The 17,604-nt window shown below is 34.0% G+C and overlaps 1 protein-coding gene and 1 long non-coding RNA gene across 7 annotated transcripts in view; one reads left to right on the plus strand and one right to left on the minus strand.

Moving 5' to 3' along the window:
• Window positions 1-17,604, plus strand: part of BicC (protein bicaudal C) — a 444,159-nt gene that overhangs the window by 399,140 nt on the left and 27,415 nt on the right. For all 3 annotated transcript variants that reach the window (XM_081759695.1, XM_081759697.1, XM_081759696.1), the window contains one exon: window positions 799-927. In XM_081759695.1, coding sequence (XP_081615821.1) covers window positions 799-927 — 129 coding nt within the window. The remainder of the gene's footprint in view (window positions 1-798; window positions 928-17,604) is intronic.
• The window catches only part of LOC145686407 (uncharacterized), a 501,835-nt gene that overhangs the window by 328,926 nt on the left and 155,305 nt on the right, over window positions 1-17,604 (minus strand). The gene's annotated exons all lie outside the window — the stretch shown is intronic.

A 17,604-nucleotide genomic window follows, 5' to 3' on the forward strand; every position in this document is an offset into this window, starting at 1 on the left:
AATGGAGATGTGCGAGTGCCCTTGATTTGAAGATACTTAATTTCAAATTTAAGGTAGTTAATGATGTGCAGGACTTCCTGAGATTTGGGATATATGTTAACCCTTAACGAGTTTTCGTAACCATTTGGTTACACATTTTTTGATCTTGCATATTGCGTTTGAAAAGTATTATTTTCAGGAATTGTTTGTTGTGGTTATTTGTGTACATACTTTCCGCGATGGTAGGGCATCTATTGCCCTCTGGTGACAATTCTCATGAATTTTACGCCAGAAGTAGTCTGTGGATATGTTGTTTTGCAAGCGTGCCGAAAGCAGACTGAAAAGGTAGCGAACCGTTAAGGGTTAAGAAATCCTTCAGTGCCATAGGCAAGTCGTCTATTGGTGTATAATGAAATGTTTCTAAATGCTGTGTATACGTAAAACCAAAACTCATCAATTGGATTTACAATTTTAAATAAATAGACTTTATTTATTTAATCACGTTGTTTGTTTCAGAAATAAGCTGGTACTTGGAACTTTTTTTGTTTCTTTTTTTTATTCATAAATTTCTTAGATAAGTGTTACTGAATAGTAGGCAGGCATAGTTGAGAGGTCTCAGAAGGCATGGGTTTTATGGATTGTTTTCGCCGTTGCTTTTATCATAAATTCATTTATCGTCGTCTTTAATCTAGAGGAGAGAGACGTGGAACGCAAAACTCGACTACAATACAATAAATTTTACGCAGCTGACAGAAATGTTTTCAGGGTTATGTTTTTCTTCTGCTAATCCCTGTTAAAAATATCATTTTGTATTTGCAGCATTTTCTGCCGAGAGTAGCTCCACCAGCACAATTTCTAGTCCCAGTATTAGCCCACGTGATACTTCTCCAATGCAGAGCTTGTGGGGTTGCAACAGTGGGGATAGAGCTTTTGCACCACAGCAGAACGGTAACGTATTGAGTTTTCTCAATTGGCAAATCCTCTTGAGGGTCCGGACAACAGTTTTCTCATAAGCTTATTTAAATATAAATTTCGTAAGAATGATCAAAGCAGTGCGTGAACCGCAGGAATTAACATTGTGCACCATTACCACAAAATCAATTTTAAAACAAAGTCGTAGTTTACTTTCTTCCGTAAATAATTTACTATATGGCGGAGGAACAGTTTTGTCTTGACCCTTAACTTTGTTACTATTTGCATGTATGTGCACTTCTCCAAAATATAATTGCATGTCCGATTTTTTCTAAGTCGTTTAAAATTGTAAGTTTGGCAACAGCGCAGGTAGGGGAAGTCAAAGGAAAAAACGAGACTTCCGAACACAGCTCACAGTTTGCTATTTGACGAACACAGCTCACAGTTTGCTATTTGAAATACTCGGTTCTCTTTTTACAACTTAATGTAATGATACATTTAGAACATCATAGTACTTGGTAAATGCAGAAAACTTGGTTATAAGTAAAGCACACATGCTTTTCAACCACAAAATTCCTTTCAAAAGAAAGGACAGTTGTTAAAAAATGCGTTCTCTATCCATAAAATGGGAATGGAGCTTCATAGTTATTTCGATAGCCATGCGTGCTAAGTTCTTGCTTTTTGTGCGGATTTAGTACTTTTGAATCTGGTTCGAATCCCACTCGATGCTCTTTTGTAATTTTCCATTTATTTTTGCCGTACACTTTTATAGTGTATGTATTACACGGAGGTAATGGTCAACTTTATAATCTATCCAAAAATAAGGTGTACAGGTGTAAAACCTTTTCTATGTATCCTAGTATGATTCCTCCTTACTTCAAATTCTTCTCAGGCCGGTAGGCAGCCCAAAAATGTAGGGGGGGCGGCTGAAGTTAGGGGGGCCCGATCCATAAATATTATAGTTCATTTGCAAGCCTAGCGTGAAAATTTTAGGGGGGCGCCAAAATTTAGGGGGGTTCGGCCCCCTAGACCCCCCTGGATACGGGCCTGTTACTTCTTGCATCGATCAGTAAGATTTTCGTAAACCTGAAAGTAAATCCAGAGTTCTAGTGTCCAGGAGATCACTATCAGCCCTAATATCTCCTCCATCATTGTGGAACGCAGTTATTATTATTATTATTATTATTATTATTTGCGTCCTGGTCGTGATGGAGGTATTAGATCTGATACTGATTTCCTGAACACTGTATCTCCGGATTTATGTACTGTTTTATGAAAAATTTTATGAACCGATGCAAGTTATTTGCACTAAGGGGCACTCAAATACGGCAAGAATGACTGAAAAGTTACAAAAAATGCACAGAATGGAATTCGAACCAGGTAAACCTTCCGGCAGTCGCGCTGTTGTAAAAATGAAAAATGAAATTTTGAGTTTTACGCCCCACGGTTATGCCGGTTAGGCTAAAGGAGACGGTGATGAGTAATGAATGAAATGGTGGAATGAAGAAAGTGGGAGGAAACGGGAGAGCCCCGAGAAAACCCACGCACACGGTGTTTGTCCACCACAAAGTTCACTTGGTGGGAGCAGGGTTTGAACCCGGCTGTTGTAAAAAGTAGAACAGTGTTGTATTAAGTGGGAAAGCTAGCTGTGTTATGCATGCCTTCCTTCCCTTTCTCCTCACCACTCCACCGGAAGTCAGCCCCTGCCACGCCACGGTTCAGTCCTCAGACGCCCATTCGGCCGAGATGGAAAGTCCTACTTTTTACAACGCGCGACCACTTGTGTTAGTTGTTTGATAAGTATTTCAATAAATATTTTATTTTTGTGTTTTCCAAAATTGTAAGGCTGAGTGATATTCCACGGAGTATTGAAGAAGAGGACAATGGTGGCAGCCTGGAGCCTGATTGTAACAGTGACATAACTGATAAAAATGTTGAAAATGATAGTCGTTCAGACGAAAGTGAAAGAAGGGAAAGAAGATGATGGTGTGGTGTATAGTGATCAAGATTTTGTCCTTGGAAAGGATATTTGGAGTAAAACAAAAGTAAGAGGTATATACAAAACGCCTGACAATTCACTGTTGGTGCATTAGTATACCTCTAGTTGAGGATATGCTAGCGAAACAAATAACTATGATTGGTACTTTGTAAAAGGAAGAAGGCGAAAATTCCCCTATCATTTCTGCCAAATAAGCAGCGAGCAGTGGTCACTTCAGAATTTGGTTTCAGCAATGAAAAAAGAAAAAAAAAATGTTTCGTACGTTACAAAGGTAAACAAAGCAGTCATCCTCGTTTCATCTATCAGTGACAAGAAAACTATTGACCCAGTTACGGCTAAACCAGAGATCATTCTTGAATATGGGACAAAATGTGTGCAGCGTATACTGTGTCCCGAATAATAAGGCGATGCCTTCAAGCAATTTTTGTTTGTATCGATGAATATTGCTAGCAGAAATGCTAGAGTTATTCTTTCCTTCAATGATCCTGGAAACATTCCAGGAAGAAAGATTTTCCACAAACATCTTGCTATGGTCCTACTGAAAGGGCATCTGACAAGTAAACCTTACGTTTGGGTGAATCGAGTTGCTGACTGAGATACATATGAGAAAGTAGTACTAAATGTGGTCAGTATTTCAGTAAAGTTGTAGGTGCGAAGCTCCAGGGGTTTAGGAAATACAGCTACCAGAACATCACATGGAAGTACAGAATAGTGTTCATACAGTTGGAGGTAAAAGCCCTGTAAGACCTCTTGTAACGACAAAAGGTGAATAACAAATATGTGGATACATATTAGGACTAGAGGGAAGTCATATAGTAAGGGTATACCTGACGGCGGCCATCGTGAAATCCGCCATTTTGAATTAAGGTTAAGTTTTTAAAATAGGAATAGGGTCATGTGATACATGATTTAAGGCGCAAATTTAATCAGAAGAACAATGGTGACGTTAATTTTGATTTACTCGCAATTGGTAAAAAGTTACAGGGAAATTAAATATTGTTGCAGCATATGTATTAGTCCTTTACCCCACCTGGTAAATTTTGTGTTAATGATAATTAAATAAAAAGCAGGTGGATAAATATTAGGTCTATGGTAAGAGTTGCCTTGAAGCCGGCCATTTTCAAATCCGCCATTTTGAATCAGACGAAAGTTTTAAACAAAACACATAACACTGACACCTTATCAATAGCAAATTTTACCATAAATCCAACGGTATAACCATGTTTACTTTATCATTAACAAGCATTTGTTATTGCATAAACAAGTTTATAATTTAAGGAAAAATGACCAAAGTGGAATTGAGTCATAATTGAACTTGGGTCTTTCTTCCAGAAAAGTCCTCAATTAGTACAATCAATGGGTGATATCAATAAAAATAAGTAACTACTCCTGAGAAGTCCTGCTCGAGAATCGGACAGCTGGAGTAATCTCCTCCCTCAATTTCGTATCAATAAAACAAGCCACTACTCAGGTCTAGTCTGCTCCAGATTTATGAACGTTTACTCGCGCTTCCTCTGCACGTAGCACTGAGTCGTATCAATAAAAGAAGTGATTACTCATTTCTCCCATTCATCGCGCAGTCATTTCGTTGTTTTTAATCTATGGCGTAGAATCTTAAAAGCCATGGAAGGGGCAAGTAGCAACGATAGCTTCAATCAAAGTGCATTTGTGGATATTGTAAAAGAGTTTCCAGTGGTACTTTCGAAGTCACAGCTACCAGAAAGTAAACGAAGGAAAGCCGAAACTTTGAAGGTAATTACAGTGAAATGCACCGAAATATCAAATACATCTACGACTGAGACACAAATTCAAAAGAGAATCTTTAATATTCGAGCGAGAATAAAAGAAAAATAAAAAAGAAGAAAAAAATTTTAAAAAAACGGGAAAGAAGAAAGTAATACTGAAACCATGGGAATGAACCTATTTGAGCTGATGGATGTTGATTGGAATCCAGCAATATCAAGATTAACACGACAAGCGTATATCACGTGTTGTCCAAGGTCTTTGTAGATTGTTTGGCTTTAAGAACGAAATCAGACACTTGGCTCCTTTGTTTTCTTTTTTAAAAAGTCCAGCCACCCACGTCATAAATCACGTCCATCTGATTGCGTTTTCCACACCATAAGTGTCCCCTTTCGCCTTGACATAAACAAAATACATTCTCATGTATACACCCTTTCTATCAACGTTGAGTTGAGTTGATTATTAGTTTAACGTCCTTTTCAGTAGCGTGCCTATATGAGACAGAACCCACTGATTAACGTGGAATCCAAACCACATGAGCTCCTGCCGGGAATCGAACGCGGGTCTCCTATGTCAAAGGCATGTACGCTAACCGCTTAGCCACGAAATAGCTCTTCCTATTAACGTATTACTCTCCAAAATACTAGGTTTCTTTAATGCCACTTGTGTATAGTCAAGTGCTCCGATAGCACCCGGAAATGTATATTGTTCTTGCCACTCTGCCTTTGCTGTTTGTATATTACGCACACTTCCGGAAACAATCCATTTTCAGGTAGTCATAGACAGTACTTTGAGCCACACCAGAATCCCTTGACATTCCGACCTGTAATCCCGGATCACTCACGTAACGCAAGAAAACCAAGGGCACCGATTTCTCTGTAAATTTGGGGGGGAGGGCATTCAGATGCAGAAGGTATATATATCAGGATTTTAAGACAAATTGCACTCTAATTATGTCAAATATTGTATATTCATAAATTCAATAGGGAGCCCACATGAGTTTTGGGGAGCCCGGGCCCCCACAGGATCGGCACCCTTGAAGAAAACCCGCATCTTTTCATCATTACGTAGTCCATCACCCCGAATTTCGGTTGATTCTCCTTTAAAAATGTTGCGCTAATCACTACATTTTCTTTCATAAACTTATAATGCTTTTTGTAATCTCCATTTCCAACATTTCTATGCAGTTTATAAGTTTTTCTACGTAGTAAAACAATCATATACTCTGTCATATTTCGCACGGAGTCACCTATTTAGCTTGCTCCACAAATTTGGAGAAGTTACTAGCATCACAGAGGAGTCTTTGATTTTTATTGATATCAAACGCGTAGTAGTTACTCGGCTCGAGAACAGAGGTGTGGTTACTTCAAAAGAGCGGGGCTTCTCCGAGGTCAGCCGAGACGACTAGTGCTCAGTTCTCTTTTTATTGATACCAATGCGAGTAACTACTTCAAAATTGGGCGTAATGAGTAACTTCTCCGTTTTATTGATATCACCCAATGTGTAGTTCAGAAAAGAGTGCATGACTTGCACAACAACTAACATTGTAACGCCACCATTGTATTTCTGATTAACTTCTAGCCCGAAGTCATCTATTGCATTACTCTATTCCCATTTAATTTTGTGCTGGTTAATGATAAAGCAAAAATGGTTATACCGTTGGATTTATGGTAAAATTTGCTATTAATAAGGTGTCAGTGTTATGCGTTTTGTTTAAAACTTTTGTCTGATTCAATGGCGGATTTGAACATGGCCGCCATCAAGGCAACTCTTACCATAGACCTAATATTTATCCACCTGCTTTTTATTTAATTATTATCATTAACACAAAATTTACAAGATAGGGTAAAGGACTAATACATATGCTGCAACAATATTTAATTTCCCTGTAACTTTTTACCAATTGCGAGTAAATCAAAATTAACGTCACCATTGTTCTTCTGATTAAATTTGCGCCTTAAATCATGTATCACATGGCCCTATTCCTATTTTAAAAACTTAACCTTAATTCAAAATGGCGGATACCAAGATGGCCGCTGTCAGGTATACCCTTACTATATGACTTCCCTCTAGTCCTAATATGTACCCATATATTTATTATTCACCTTTTGTCGTTACAAGAGGTCTTACAGAGCTTTAACCTCCAACTGTATGAAGACTATTCTGTACTTCCATGTGATGTTCTGGTAGCTGTATCTCCTAAACCTCTGAAGCTTCGCACCTACAACTTCACTGAAATACTGACCACATTTAGTACTACTTTCTCATATGTGTCTCAGTCAGCAACTCGATTCACCCAAACGTAAGGTTTACTTGTGAGAAGTAGATCGCAAATAAAATCGTTACCTCAGGATATTTTTGTTTACTTGAAGCGCTAGAAACAAGAACCTGCGAAACATGCTTATACTTCAAATGAACCACAAAAAAAAAAAAAAAAAAAAAAAAATCAGTTTCTATAAAATGTGACAACTTGACTAGTTTTCTATGCAAGACACACATCCAGAAGCAAACTATGTTTGAGATGTGGTGAACTAAATGGTGCAGCCGATGAATTGTAAGAACTGATAAACTAGTAAATCACTATGAAAAATATTTTTGAGGTTGTAGTTTCTATTTGACAATTTTGTATATACAAATAATAAATATTGTTAAATTCTTCAAATGTGGTAATGAATACCCATATATTCACAAGTTCATAAAATTTATATCGTGTCCTCATAGTAACATTCAAAAGAGTAAAAATAAAAGAGAATACAAAACAACACATTCAATAAATTCGATCAGTTACATAGGCCTATACATTATTATATGTTAACATATTATATATTTTATATTGACTTATTATTATATATTAAGTCAATAACATGTTTAATGTTAGGTGTTGTATAAAATACAACGCGCGACTACCGGACGGTTAAAAATATTGCACCAACACAAAAAATAACTATTTAACACGCATGACTATCGCAACAACTAGAGAACGCTCCTTCAGTTGCATTGATGGAGAACGAACTCTTTTAACTACCCTTGTTTTTCTTTCGATCTTTTTCATCTAGAAGTGTGTGTTTTCTTTACAAAAAAGGAAAAAGTTTGCTGCATTAATGCTATAGTACTGTTTTGTAGTATAGAGCATCTCACTCCTAGATTGCAGTACAGAGTAAATGGAGCGCGCTGTTGCCACATTTCTTGCACAGTATTTCTTCTAAACAAAGAACAAGGAAGACAAAAAAAAAAAAAAAAAAGTGACAATCTGTAAATAAAGCTTTCCTTAAATTCATATATTTTGAACCCTTTTGTCATTTCATTCAGTCAAATTCACTTGGTACGGCTAATTGGAGGGTATGAAACAATAATCTAATAATTGCTTGTTAGAGATTTCCTTTTGTGATTGTTTATAAATCTTTGCAATAAAATTTCGAGAAGAGCAATATGAAATCGAAAGAACATATAAAACGAATAGAAAACGTACGATTGAGATAAATGACAGACTAAACAGTTTCACACAGAAATTTCCTGTAACAATTGTACGACAAACTAAGGACTAGCAATGGGTAAAATACTGCTACTGAAGTTGGTTAAGAGTGAAAACTGGAGTAGTGTGATAGTGATACGTGACGAGAAAATCTGACGTACGAAAACACTCATTCGTCTGTATTGCGAAAACGCAAAATATGCGCAAATCCAATTCCGTTTGTCAAAAGTTTAATCGCAAAATATACTATGAAGACGGCTGCTCCCCACTTCCGATGGTTTAGATCCGATTTTATCCGCGGAACAACAGTATGATATTTAACAAATACCGCGAGGTCTAAATGAACCATCGCACTATAATAGAAATTATAAATGCTTTTGAGAATATTAACGAAATTTTTGTAAATATAAAATAAAAGGAGAAAAGACGCTGCAAATTAGGTAGGCTATAAGCAATGGCAATAGATTTTTATAAGTTATTTTATACTAGATGGAAAATCAATGTAACAACTCTGTTTAATTTGAATTATCTGCATTATCTGGGGAATCAAAAAATATATAAAATCATGATAACTATTATTTACAACCATTGTCAATCCAATGTTTGATAAAGATCTTTTAACATTTCTCCAGAACATTTCATCTTGGGCAACAAACACTTTCGGTACTATTTGACGCTTTTCCCACGCAGCCTACCAAATTAACGTCTTTTCCGCACTTCACTTCCCATGACGAACAATACAGTAATTATAATATTGCACACGACACATGAAATATTTTAAATATTTCAAGAATCTACAAATGTAATGGTGAGTAGGAACTGAATCGCCCTGGTTTCTACTGTATACTCACTTCTGACATCTGACACACACTATCAAACTGGAAACAAGAAGAAGAATGAAAAGATACCCTATTATACAGTATCTGTTCTAAACAAACGCACAAGTTGTGACTTTAAACCACGTTCAGTGACAGCCAACAAGGTACAGATAGTTGGGCGAAGAAACAAAACCACACAGAATAATCAAACCCTCCGAAAATATATTTTCTTACACCCTTCCTAAAGAAACAGGGGGGGGGGGAAGAGTCTTTTCATTCTGCTTTGTGAGCTCATGAAGTTATTATTATTATTTTTTTTTTTTCATCTGCGTATCCACAGTAAATAAGAAAAGTGGAATTACAAACGAAACAAACTTTTATTGTCAAAATTGTCAGCATTCGAAAGGACCTTAGAGATCACGTGGGAACTGTAAATAAATCAATTACAAAAGAACTTTTTTTTTATCGCCAGTTAAGTGAAGAGCCTTATTATTAACAGGTTAAGTGAAGAGCCTTATTATTAACAGATATTAGCTTGCTTTTTCCTCTTCCATAGATATAGATCTTCTGAAGTAACAGTTGGTTTTCTTTGGGTGCCAACTGCATTTTTGTGATTTATGTTATTGATAACTGAATTACTAGCCTGATTTAAGTGTCCACTGTACTTACTATTCACCCGCGATTGAAATTTGTCCTTCTTGGAAGAAAGAAAATAAGAACTATATGTCTGAATGTTAGTCTTTTACGCAATGTTTCTCGCACATGTGGTCCAGGATTAGATTTTGCGATCACGCTTCTGTTAAGCAGTAGATTCGTGGTCTCATAACATCAACAGTGAATACTCATCGGTATAGCAAGAAACACTACATCAGTGACTTTGGAAGAAACATTTTAAGGAAAATAACATTGGCAAGATTAATCACTGCCTTTCTTCTGGTCAGATGCGCACACTTTGGAAAGTTGACTCTTAACACTAAAAGTCATAAAACCTAAATAAAGTTTCTCACTAGTCAACTTTTTAGATATTGCATTGCAATAGTAGACGCACTTTCTCTTATTTTTTTTTATTATTTTTTTAAAATTTTAAAATTCGAAATGATTTTTTGAATGCGAACTTTTCCAACATTGACAGCAAATATGGTGTTAATACCTGTTTCAACTTTGCGTATCTCTTATAGTTTCGAATTATGACGTGATATATTTAACGCGACGTTAGAATTTGCCATTAGTAAGATTTCACTATTTCAATTTATTTCAATACTTAAAATATTCTTGATATGAGAAAAACAGATTATTTGATAACAGAATGTTCTACAATAATCTATCCATATCTAGTTTAAAAGAATATATATATATTTTTAAACCTCGGTAGCAATAGACATAAGAAAAAGCATTGCAGTCTAAGGGTGAGACGCTCTATGTAAGTATCGTTATTAGAAATGAGGAACGGAGAATTTCAAACAGCAAACTGTGAGCTGTGTTCACAAGTCTTGCTTTTTTTTTTTTTTTTTTCATTTCATTCCTTCTCCTCCTCCTCTCAGAAAGCGTTGTTGTCAAACTTAACAATTTTAAGGAACTTGGAAAATTGTACTTGCGCATTTATAAATTGGAGAAGTGTACAATATGTATAAATGTTTACAAATATGCAAGCAGATTAATTTTGACTCATACACTGACTTGCTCGAGATTGGAATGAAGTTTTGATTTATCAGTTTTTTTTTTTCGAAACTAAATTACAAACTTTAATGCATGGGACACTACAGTCAGCATGATGAAGAAAGGAGAAAAACAAAAATATATCATTATTCTAACTTGCAGCTAAAATTGCATGGTTGCTTATATTGAAATCAGGTCAGGATCTTCGGCATTTTCAGAACTCACGTTTTTATTTACTTTTGTATGCACATTTTGTTTTATTTATTTCATGTATAATAATGCCTATGTACTGTTTTTTTGTTCAGTTTTGTTATGTATATTAATGTCCAGAAAAATTGAACATTAGCGTGAAATGATGTTCAATTCTTTTTGAACATGATTGTATAATACATTTATTTGACTTCTCCTAATAGGAGCTTGTGTCCCGTTTCCGTTCCATTTTCTTATAGGTTTACAAGACCCTGTCACCGCGTATTATTTCTCAACTGATTTAGGTACTCGCCAGAACTTAAATAATTCTATAAATAATATGGGTTTGATTGTTCCCGTTTCTTCTGGCTGTAAGTATTTGTAATTAATGCATTAAAGGTCAAACCTGGTATCCTTCCAAAACTACGATCCATTGTATAACTAATAACTGTTGCGTTGTAATAAAACTAATACGTGCTTTTGTGAAACATGCGTCTGAATAATCGCTTTTTGTGAAATGTCTCTCCATCTAAATAGTCTGCTGTAATCCTTGTCATTGCTGGAATCTCACATATAGTCGTCTTTTAATAACATTTCAATGCCATCTTGTGTATTCTGCTGAGCTCATCTTTGCTTAAGTCTCATATTCGTTGCTTAATACAGGTTGTAAACCACTACTTTGTAAGTATGGTCTGTGAACTGTCTTCAGGCGTTTACTACATATTAATTCTCTACGATCTAACCTACACCCACTTTAAGCTTTTTCATGTTGTTAACATAAGACATCCAGTTTAGTCTTAGCAGCTTTCCTTTCATTAACCTGCTGAAAATTGCGCTCGTGTCTCCATACAAGTGATTTCCTTATAGCGCGCGCAATCTGTCGCAATACAGGAATGATATTTTCGTTTTAAGTGATATTTGTTGGGAGTATGAACTCTAAATTCAGCAAGTATATCTATTTATCAATGTAATTATTAAAAACGCGTAAAATTATTAATTTCAGAAGCATTGTGTCTCCGTTCATATCAGGAGCGAAATTAAAATATTTCTGAATTAGTTTAAAAGTTCAAATACAGTATCATGATCAAAGTACTAATGCTTAAAAGTTAATTATGTTCACTGGAGCCTGAAAATTCCCTAGAATGGGCCAAATTAACGACAGCTGTTGCAGCTGCAGTTCAGAGCATTCACAAACGCGACTGCGAAAGCAGTAGTGTGTGTCGAGTTCTTTCCGAGATATTTCTTCTATCAGATGAAAGTTCTAACAAAGCACTCAAACATGGATCGAAAAAAAAGCTTTCAGAGTTACAAATGGCAGAAAATACGAATAATTTAATTTTTAAGCTTAGACGTTTTAAAACTTAAGGACCTATCGTAAGCAGCAAAAGGAATTACACAAGAGCTAATGTGGTTTCTAGCTCAATATCAGTTACAGAATCCTCCAGTAGCGGCGTAACGAATTGTATAAAGGAAGTTGGGCTACTGAATTACAATTTTTAAGTATACAAATTAAGCAATAATAATAATATTCAAGTTATGTGATCGAAAGTGACTAGTACCACTTTTACCCTTCGTGCAATTACTTGAACCGCTTGCGATTAAGACTCCCATATTTTACAAACGACCGAGTTTCAAAACTTGATATTCGATATTCTTGGCACATCATAATTCTGAAAGTACACAGTTTTCGATCAGTTTCTATTATACTTCATTACCACAACAAGACCTCTAAATTTTCTTTGTAGACGAATTGATTGGTACATAGCAAGCATACAATAACTATACAGCCTTTTCTTCATATCACGTTCATTAGACTCAGGATACTGCTAATATAGTAGAACACACTATGCAATATACTTAAAATTATGGTATAAAATAAATCTAGTTGGTAATCAACATAAATTGTCATTTCACCTGTTACATTTTCTGCAGTTTTAGATAATCCTGTCCGACTGGGTCGATGAAGACATAATACTGTTGTCAAGTTAAATCGTCTGCCCGACTTCCCCGTACAGCTTTACATGTCATTCGTCTATACAATTCATTGTTAATTTAGTGGGGTCTTACAGAATTAAAATCATCGAAAGAAGAGTTATCCCCATTGGTTGACTATGCTGATTCGTTAAAGTAGTAATGATGTGAAAATCAAACTGGTCAATATCTCTTTTGATGCGATTGGTCTTGGGTTTATTTTAGCGGGACACGATCATTCAGGTGTAGGCCCGAGTCGTGGTTGAAAGTTTCTACCACGTAAATACAGGGTTATGCTAAAAAGGGGAGTTAAATCCAAACCAATCAGTCAAACTATCCGGCTAGATATAGGCAGGTATTTTTTCATTCAGCGCATTTTAATTTTTTTTCAAATAATCAGTTCATTTATTTTTCCCCTTACATACTTTTTCCACTTTCGATTTTTAGTAACGCAGTAGTGTCCTTTTGAGAGATTCCTACGTCGTCTGTTTCATTGTTAGATAGTGAGAGTTTCCTAATCGAAAAATATGTTTTGAATAAAATTTCAACTACATACATGTACATTGTGTAACGTCTTTATTTCCTGAATTTGAATTTCCTCCCAGTTTCTTGAAAGAGAATTTTAACACCTTACACCTCCATTAAATAAATAAATAAATAAATAAATAAATAAATAAATAATCTAATCTAGTCTCTATATATAATACATATATGAAGTGATTGTAACAACTCGACAGTTTTTATTTAAATGCGAAATTTTAATCTTTTTATTACTTAATTTATATTTCTTACTCCAGAATAGAAACTGATACATACTACTTCAGTTGGTTTTTATATTCAGTTAAATTGTAATGCTTTCGAAGTAGGCATCGTTGTATGCAAGGTAGTTTTCTTCATGCCTTTTCCTTTTAAAATGTAGAAGTTTGCTGATTACTGTCTACTTCTTTCAAAAAAGGCTTCTTTCTAGCTATGTGTACCTGTCGAAGGCTGCTAACTCACGTTTAGTTCAAGTATATGTATTTTTTGTTGGTAACTGCATTGTATAGGTACAGTCTGAAAATAATCATACATTTGACTTTTTTTTTTTATTAATTTTTAAGCTAAATGTTATAAAACAGTAGTAATGTAGATTTATTTAGAGCTTTGAAATTTATTGAAGATTGAAAATAGAAGTGTTCGAGTTTGTACATTAATTCAAATTATGAAATGACTATATATACGATGCGCATGAATATCCCTTTAGCTGTTAACTTCGGGATTGAAATAATTAATATTCTCGTAGTTTTCTTTTTATCTTTTTGCGTGTTTTATTATTTGTACTACTCTTTTAGTCACAGCTTGGTTTTATGTTCATTCTAGTTTTTACGACCTTTTGATCTTTCGACTTAAAACAATCATTATTATTTTTTATATATCATTGATCTCATATTCAATTTACAGTTTTTCGTGAAGTTGTATTTTTTTTTTATTATTATTATTTTTTATCTTTCCACTTCAGGACTTAGTTTATGAGAAGGATGTGTTGGATCATCGCCCTTTTGTGACAAATACCTTAATTAGTCCGGTGACTCTACAGACCCTTGCGAAAGAAAATTTGTATTATTATATTGCAATGAAAAAAAATTGCGTAAGAATTTCTGAATACGCTTAGTTACAAGAAAGACTTAAATATTTTAAATTTGCACTTCAACTAAGAATACATATTTCAAATTAGTAAATAAAGTTTCCAAGTACTTTCAACCTTTAAAGATATGATGGTGTCGCAAGTTTCCATATGTAGAACTTACTATATTATTTTATGTAATATTTTAAATCTTTGTGAAAAGATTGTAAATTTACCTACACTTCTAACTTTGAGGGACTAGATACTTAAGAATCTCTTATTTAATCTTCTCGTTGCTGATAGTATATAATAACCAATAATTCATTTTTCTTATAACTTGTTACCAGCCTGTGCCTAATTTCTAAATCACTTCAGTTTAGAATACATGCAATAAAATTAAATTGAAATATTTCTGTTAAATGTATATGGTGTACATGCAAAAACTTTACAACTATTTCGACACGTTCATCGTAACTTACAGGTTGGAAGCTTTATTTTAAAAAATGTACAATTTCAAGTGTGTAGTCTTCGTTGAAGTGGAAATGTAAAATATTTTTCTTGTAACTGTACGCGTATATAACAGAATACATACATATTTTTGTTTTTGTAGGTTTACTTCGTAAGAATTCGTAAGTCACCAGCTTGATTAACATATTTAATTGTAACGTTAGCTTTGAAAATATTTATCTGAATTACAAAAAGGACAATGAGCGACACATACTCCTCATAAATGAAGCTCTAAAGTAACAAAGATAAGAAATATGACTTCAAGAAAGAGTGTAAATCGGATATAAGATCAGTAATAGAACAAAAATCTATAATAAAAGAACTAATAAAACTGAGCCGTGAAAAACTGGAATATATAAAAACGAACTAAGTGACGAAAGAATAGTAAAAATAATATAACACGAAAAGTTTAAAAAGAAAACAATGTTAACTATTTGAGTCCTTCGAATAAATTGGCTACTAGCAAAAGGACATTCATGTGCAGAATTTCTGCATGTCCAAAATGTTATAAATAAGAAGTCTTTCCTTTTAGTATCATAAGGCCAAAAGAAAGAAAGAAAAAAAAAGTATACACAAAATACAATATACAGTATACGGTATAATTGCAATATAATTAAATATGGAGGAAACTTGTTTACCTTTCGTATTACAGTACGAATATTGAAGAGTTGTTAACGGTTAGTATATAATGTTAAATTTGATTATACGTATAAATGAAATTAAAACTGATACCTTTAATTCGCGTGGAGTATATTATTTACCGAATTTTCGACCACTTGTTTCTTTCATGCAGTCTTAATCAGGATGTAAATTTCATTTATACAGTATAATTTGCGTAAAATGAAATGTTAAACGTTTATGTCATTGTTCTGCGTTATATAAAGTTGATGCCATAAAACGACAGATATTTGTTCCAAAGATGCTTGTATTAAACTAAGTAATTTGGAAGTAGATTTTAAAATACTCATGTACGATAACCTTACAAATTAGACATATGGCAACTATGGAAGGGAATACTGATAAACATAGTGTTCCATTAACACTAAGTAATATACCAAAATTTTAAATTAATTTATGAATTACAGTTATTGTAGTATTTTGCAAATTATAAAGGTTTTAAGTAACTTTTTACAAACTTCAAAATTTATGAAATAACCAACCACCAGATTGCAGTTTACTGATATTTATGTTTAGCGTACGCGTTTTCGTCGCAGGGGAGCCAGTTCGTTTCCCAGCGAGAGCTCGCATGGTTCGCGGATCCCACGTTAAACTGGAAGCCCTTCTCATATAGCCTTGCTACTCATAGGGACGCTAAAATCAAATCTGATCCAAAGCATTTTACATATTGCTTTTGTTTAATCATAACCGAAACTTAGTTTTTACTGTAAAAGTTTGATTCTCTGTAACACCATTCTGTAATTCAAGAATTTTATTTTATTTTATTTGTTTATTTTTTTTTATCACATGCTGTGGGTGTTCAATACCATTACGCAAGTTTCCTTCCTTATGCTTTACTACTAAAGCATAATTTCATAATTTTCCATTAGCATAAAGAGAAAATGTTAGATATGTCGCGTAGGTCAATCAGAGTTCCAATTGTTATTTCTTCACTGCGCTACGTGCCGAATCCAGGAATAAGTTTTCAGGTTTTCACACGTAATCGACATTTTACTCAAAAGTTCCACGTAACATTTTCATCGTTGACAATTTTCAAATCTACCTGTAGGTTAATCACGTTTTTAAATATGTATATAAAAATGTAAGTTAGTTTCAATCGTAATAACTGATTTACTTTTTGTTTAAGAATCTGTGAAAGCATTATACCTAGATAAGGGCAGGCCGAATTTATCCAAACATTAGCCAATACTTGACATCTATCTTTATAGCTTTGGTCTGTTGAAAACCTTTTGCAAATTAAGTATTCAATTATATAGTTCTTGAAGTGCCACTCGAGAAAGAAAGAGGAGGATAGTTAGAAGCGCTCATAAAACTTCTTATCAATTCTCAAAACTTTCTTAGTCTACTAATTCTTTCGTTGTTTGTTTGTAATTATCTCTCTTTTATATATATATATATATATATATATATATATATATATATATATATATATATATATATATATAGTCTGCAAGATGCAGTTGTTTTAGGTCTAGCTGAATAGTTCATTAAAAAAAAAGTTAATAAAATTAAAAAAGGTCAATTTTTCAAGAAACGTCCTAATAACCAATATCATGTGGTTAGATAGTGAAGTACTTCTGTTTGGAGCATAAGATCGCGATTTAGACTCTAGATCGAGTCTCCAACACAGGATAAAGTTGATGAGTGATGAACATTAATATGTATCAGTAATATTTTGATTCTATTGAATCATATTCTTACTTAACGTTTTGCGACGTGACTTCACACCTACTATTTTTCGTATTTGATTGATGTTAAGGTCTTTCACTTATATTTCTAGCATTTTATTTAAAAACTCTCTCCTCTCCCAAATCCTATGATATACCTACATTTTTTACTGTGTATACTTTTTTCTTGTTTTCCTTTACCTCTTGCTATCGTAGAACACGGGTGCACTTACATCCAGCCATAAGTTATATTGCTTGAGACATTTTCAGGAATATTCAGTAAGATGGCTTTTGCCAATGAATGCTTAAAATTTGATGATTAACAGTTGTCAAAATAATGAAATGACACAGTTGTGAATTTTTCAGTATTTCATTTAACTATAAGTACGGCTAGATATAACTTAAGCAGT

The sequence above is a fragment of the Thermobia domestica genome, chromosome 5 (assembly GCF_964235325.1).
Source record: "Thermobia domestica chromosome 5, izTheDome1.hap1.1, whole genome shotgun sequence".
NCBI lineage: Eukaryota > Metazoa > Arthropoda > Insecta > Zygentoma > Lepismatidae > Thermobia > Thermobia domestica.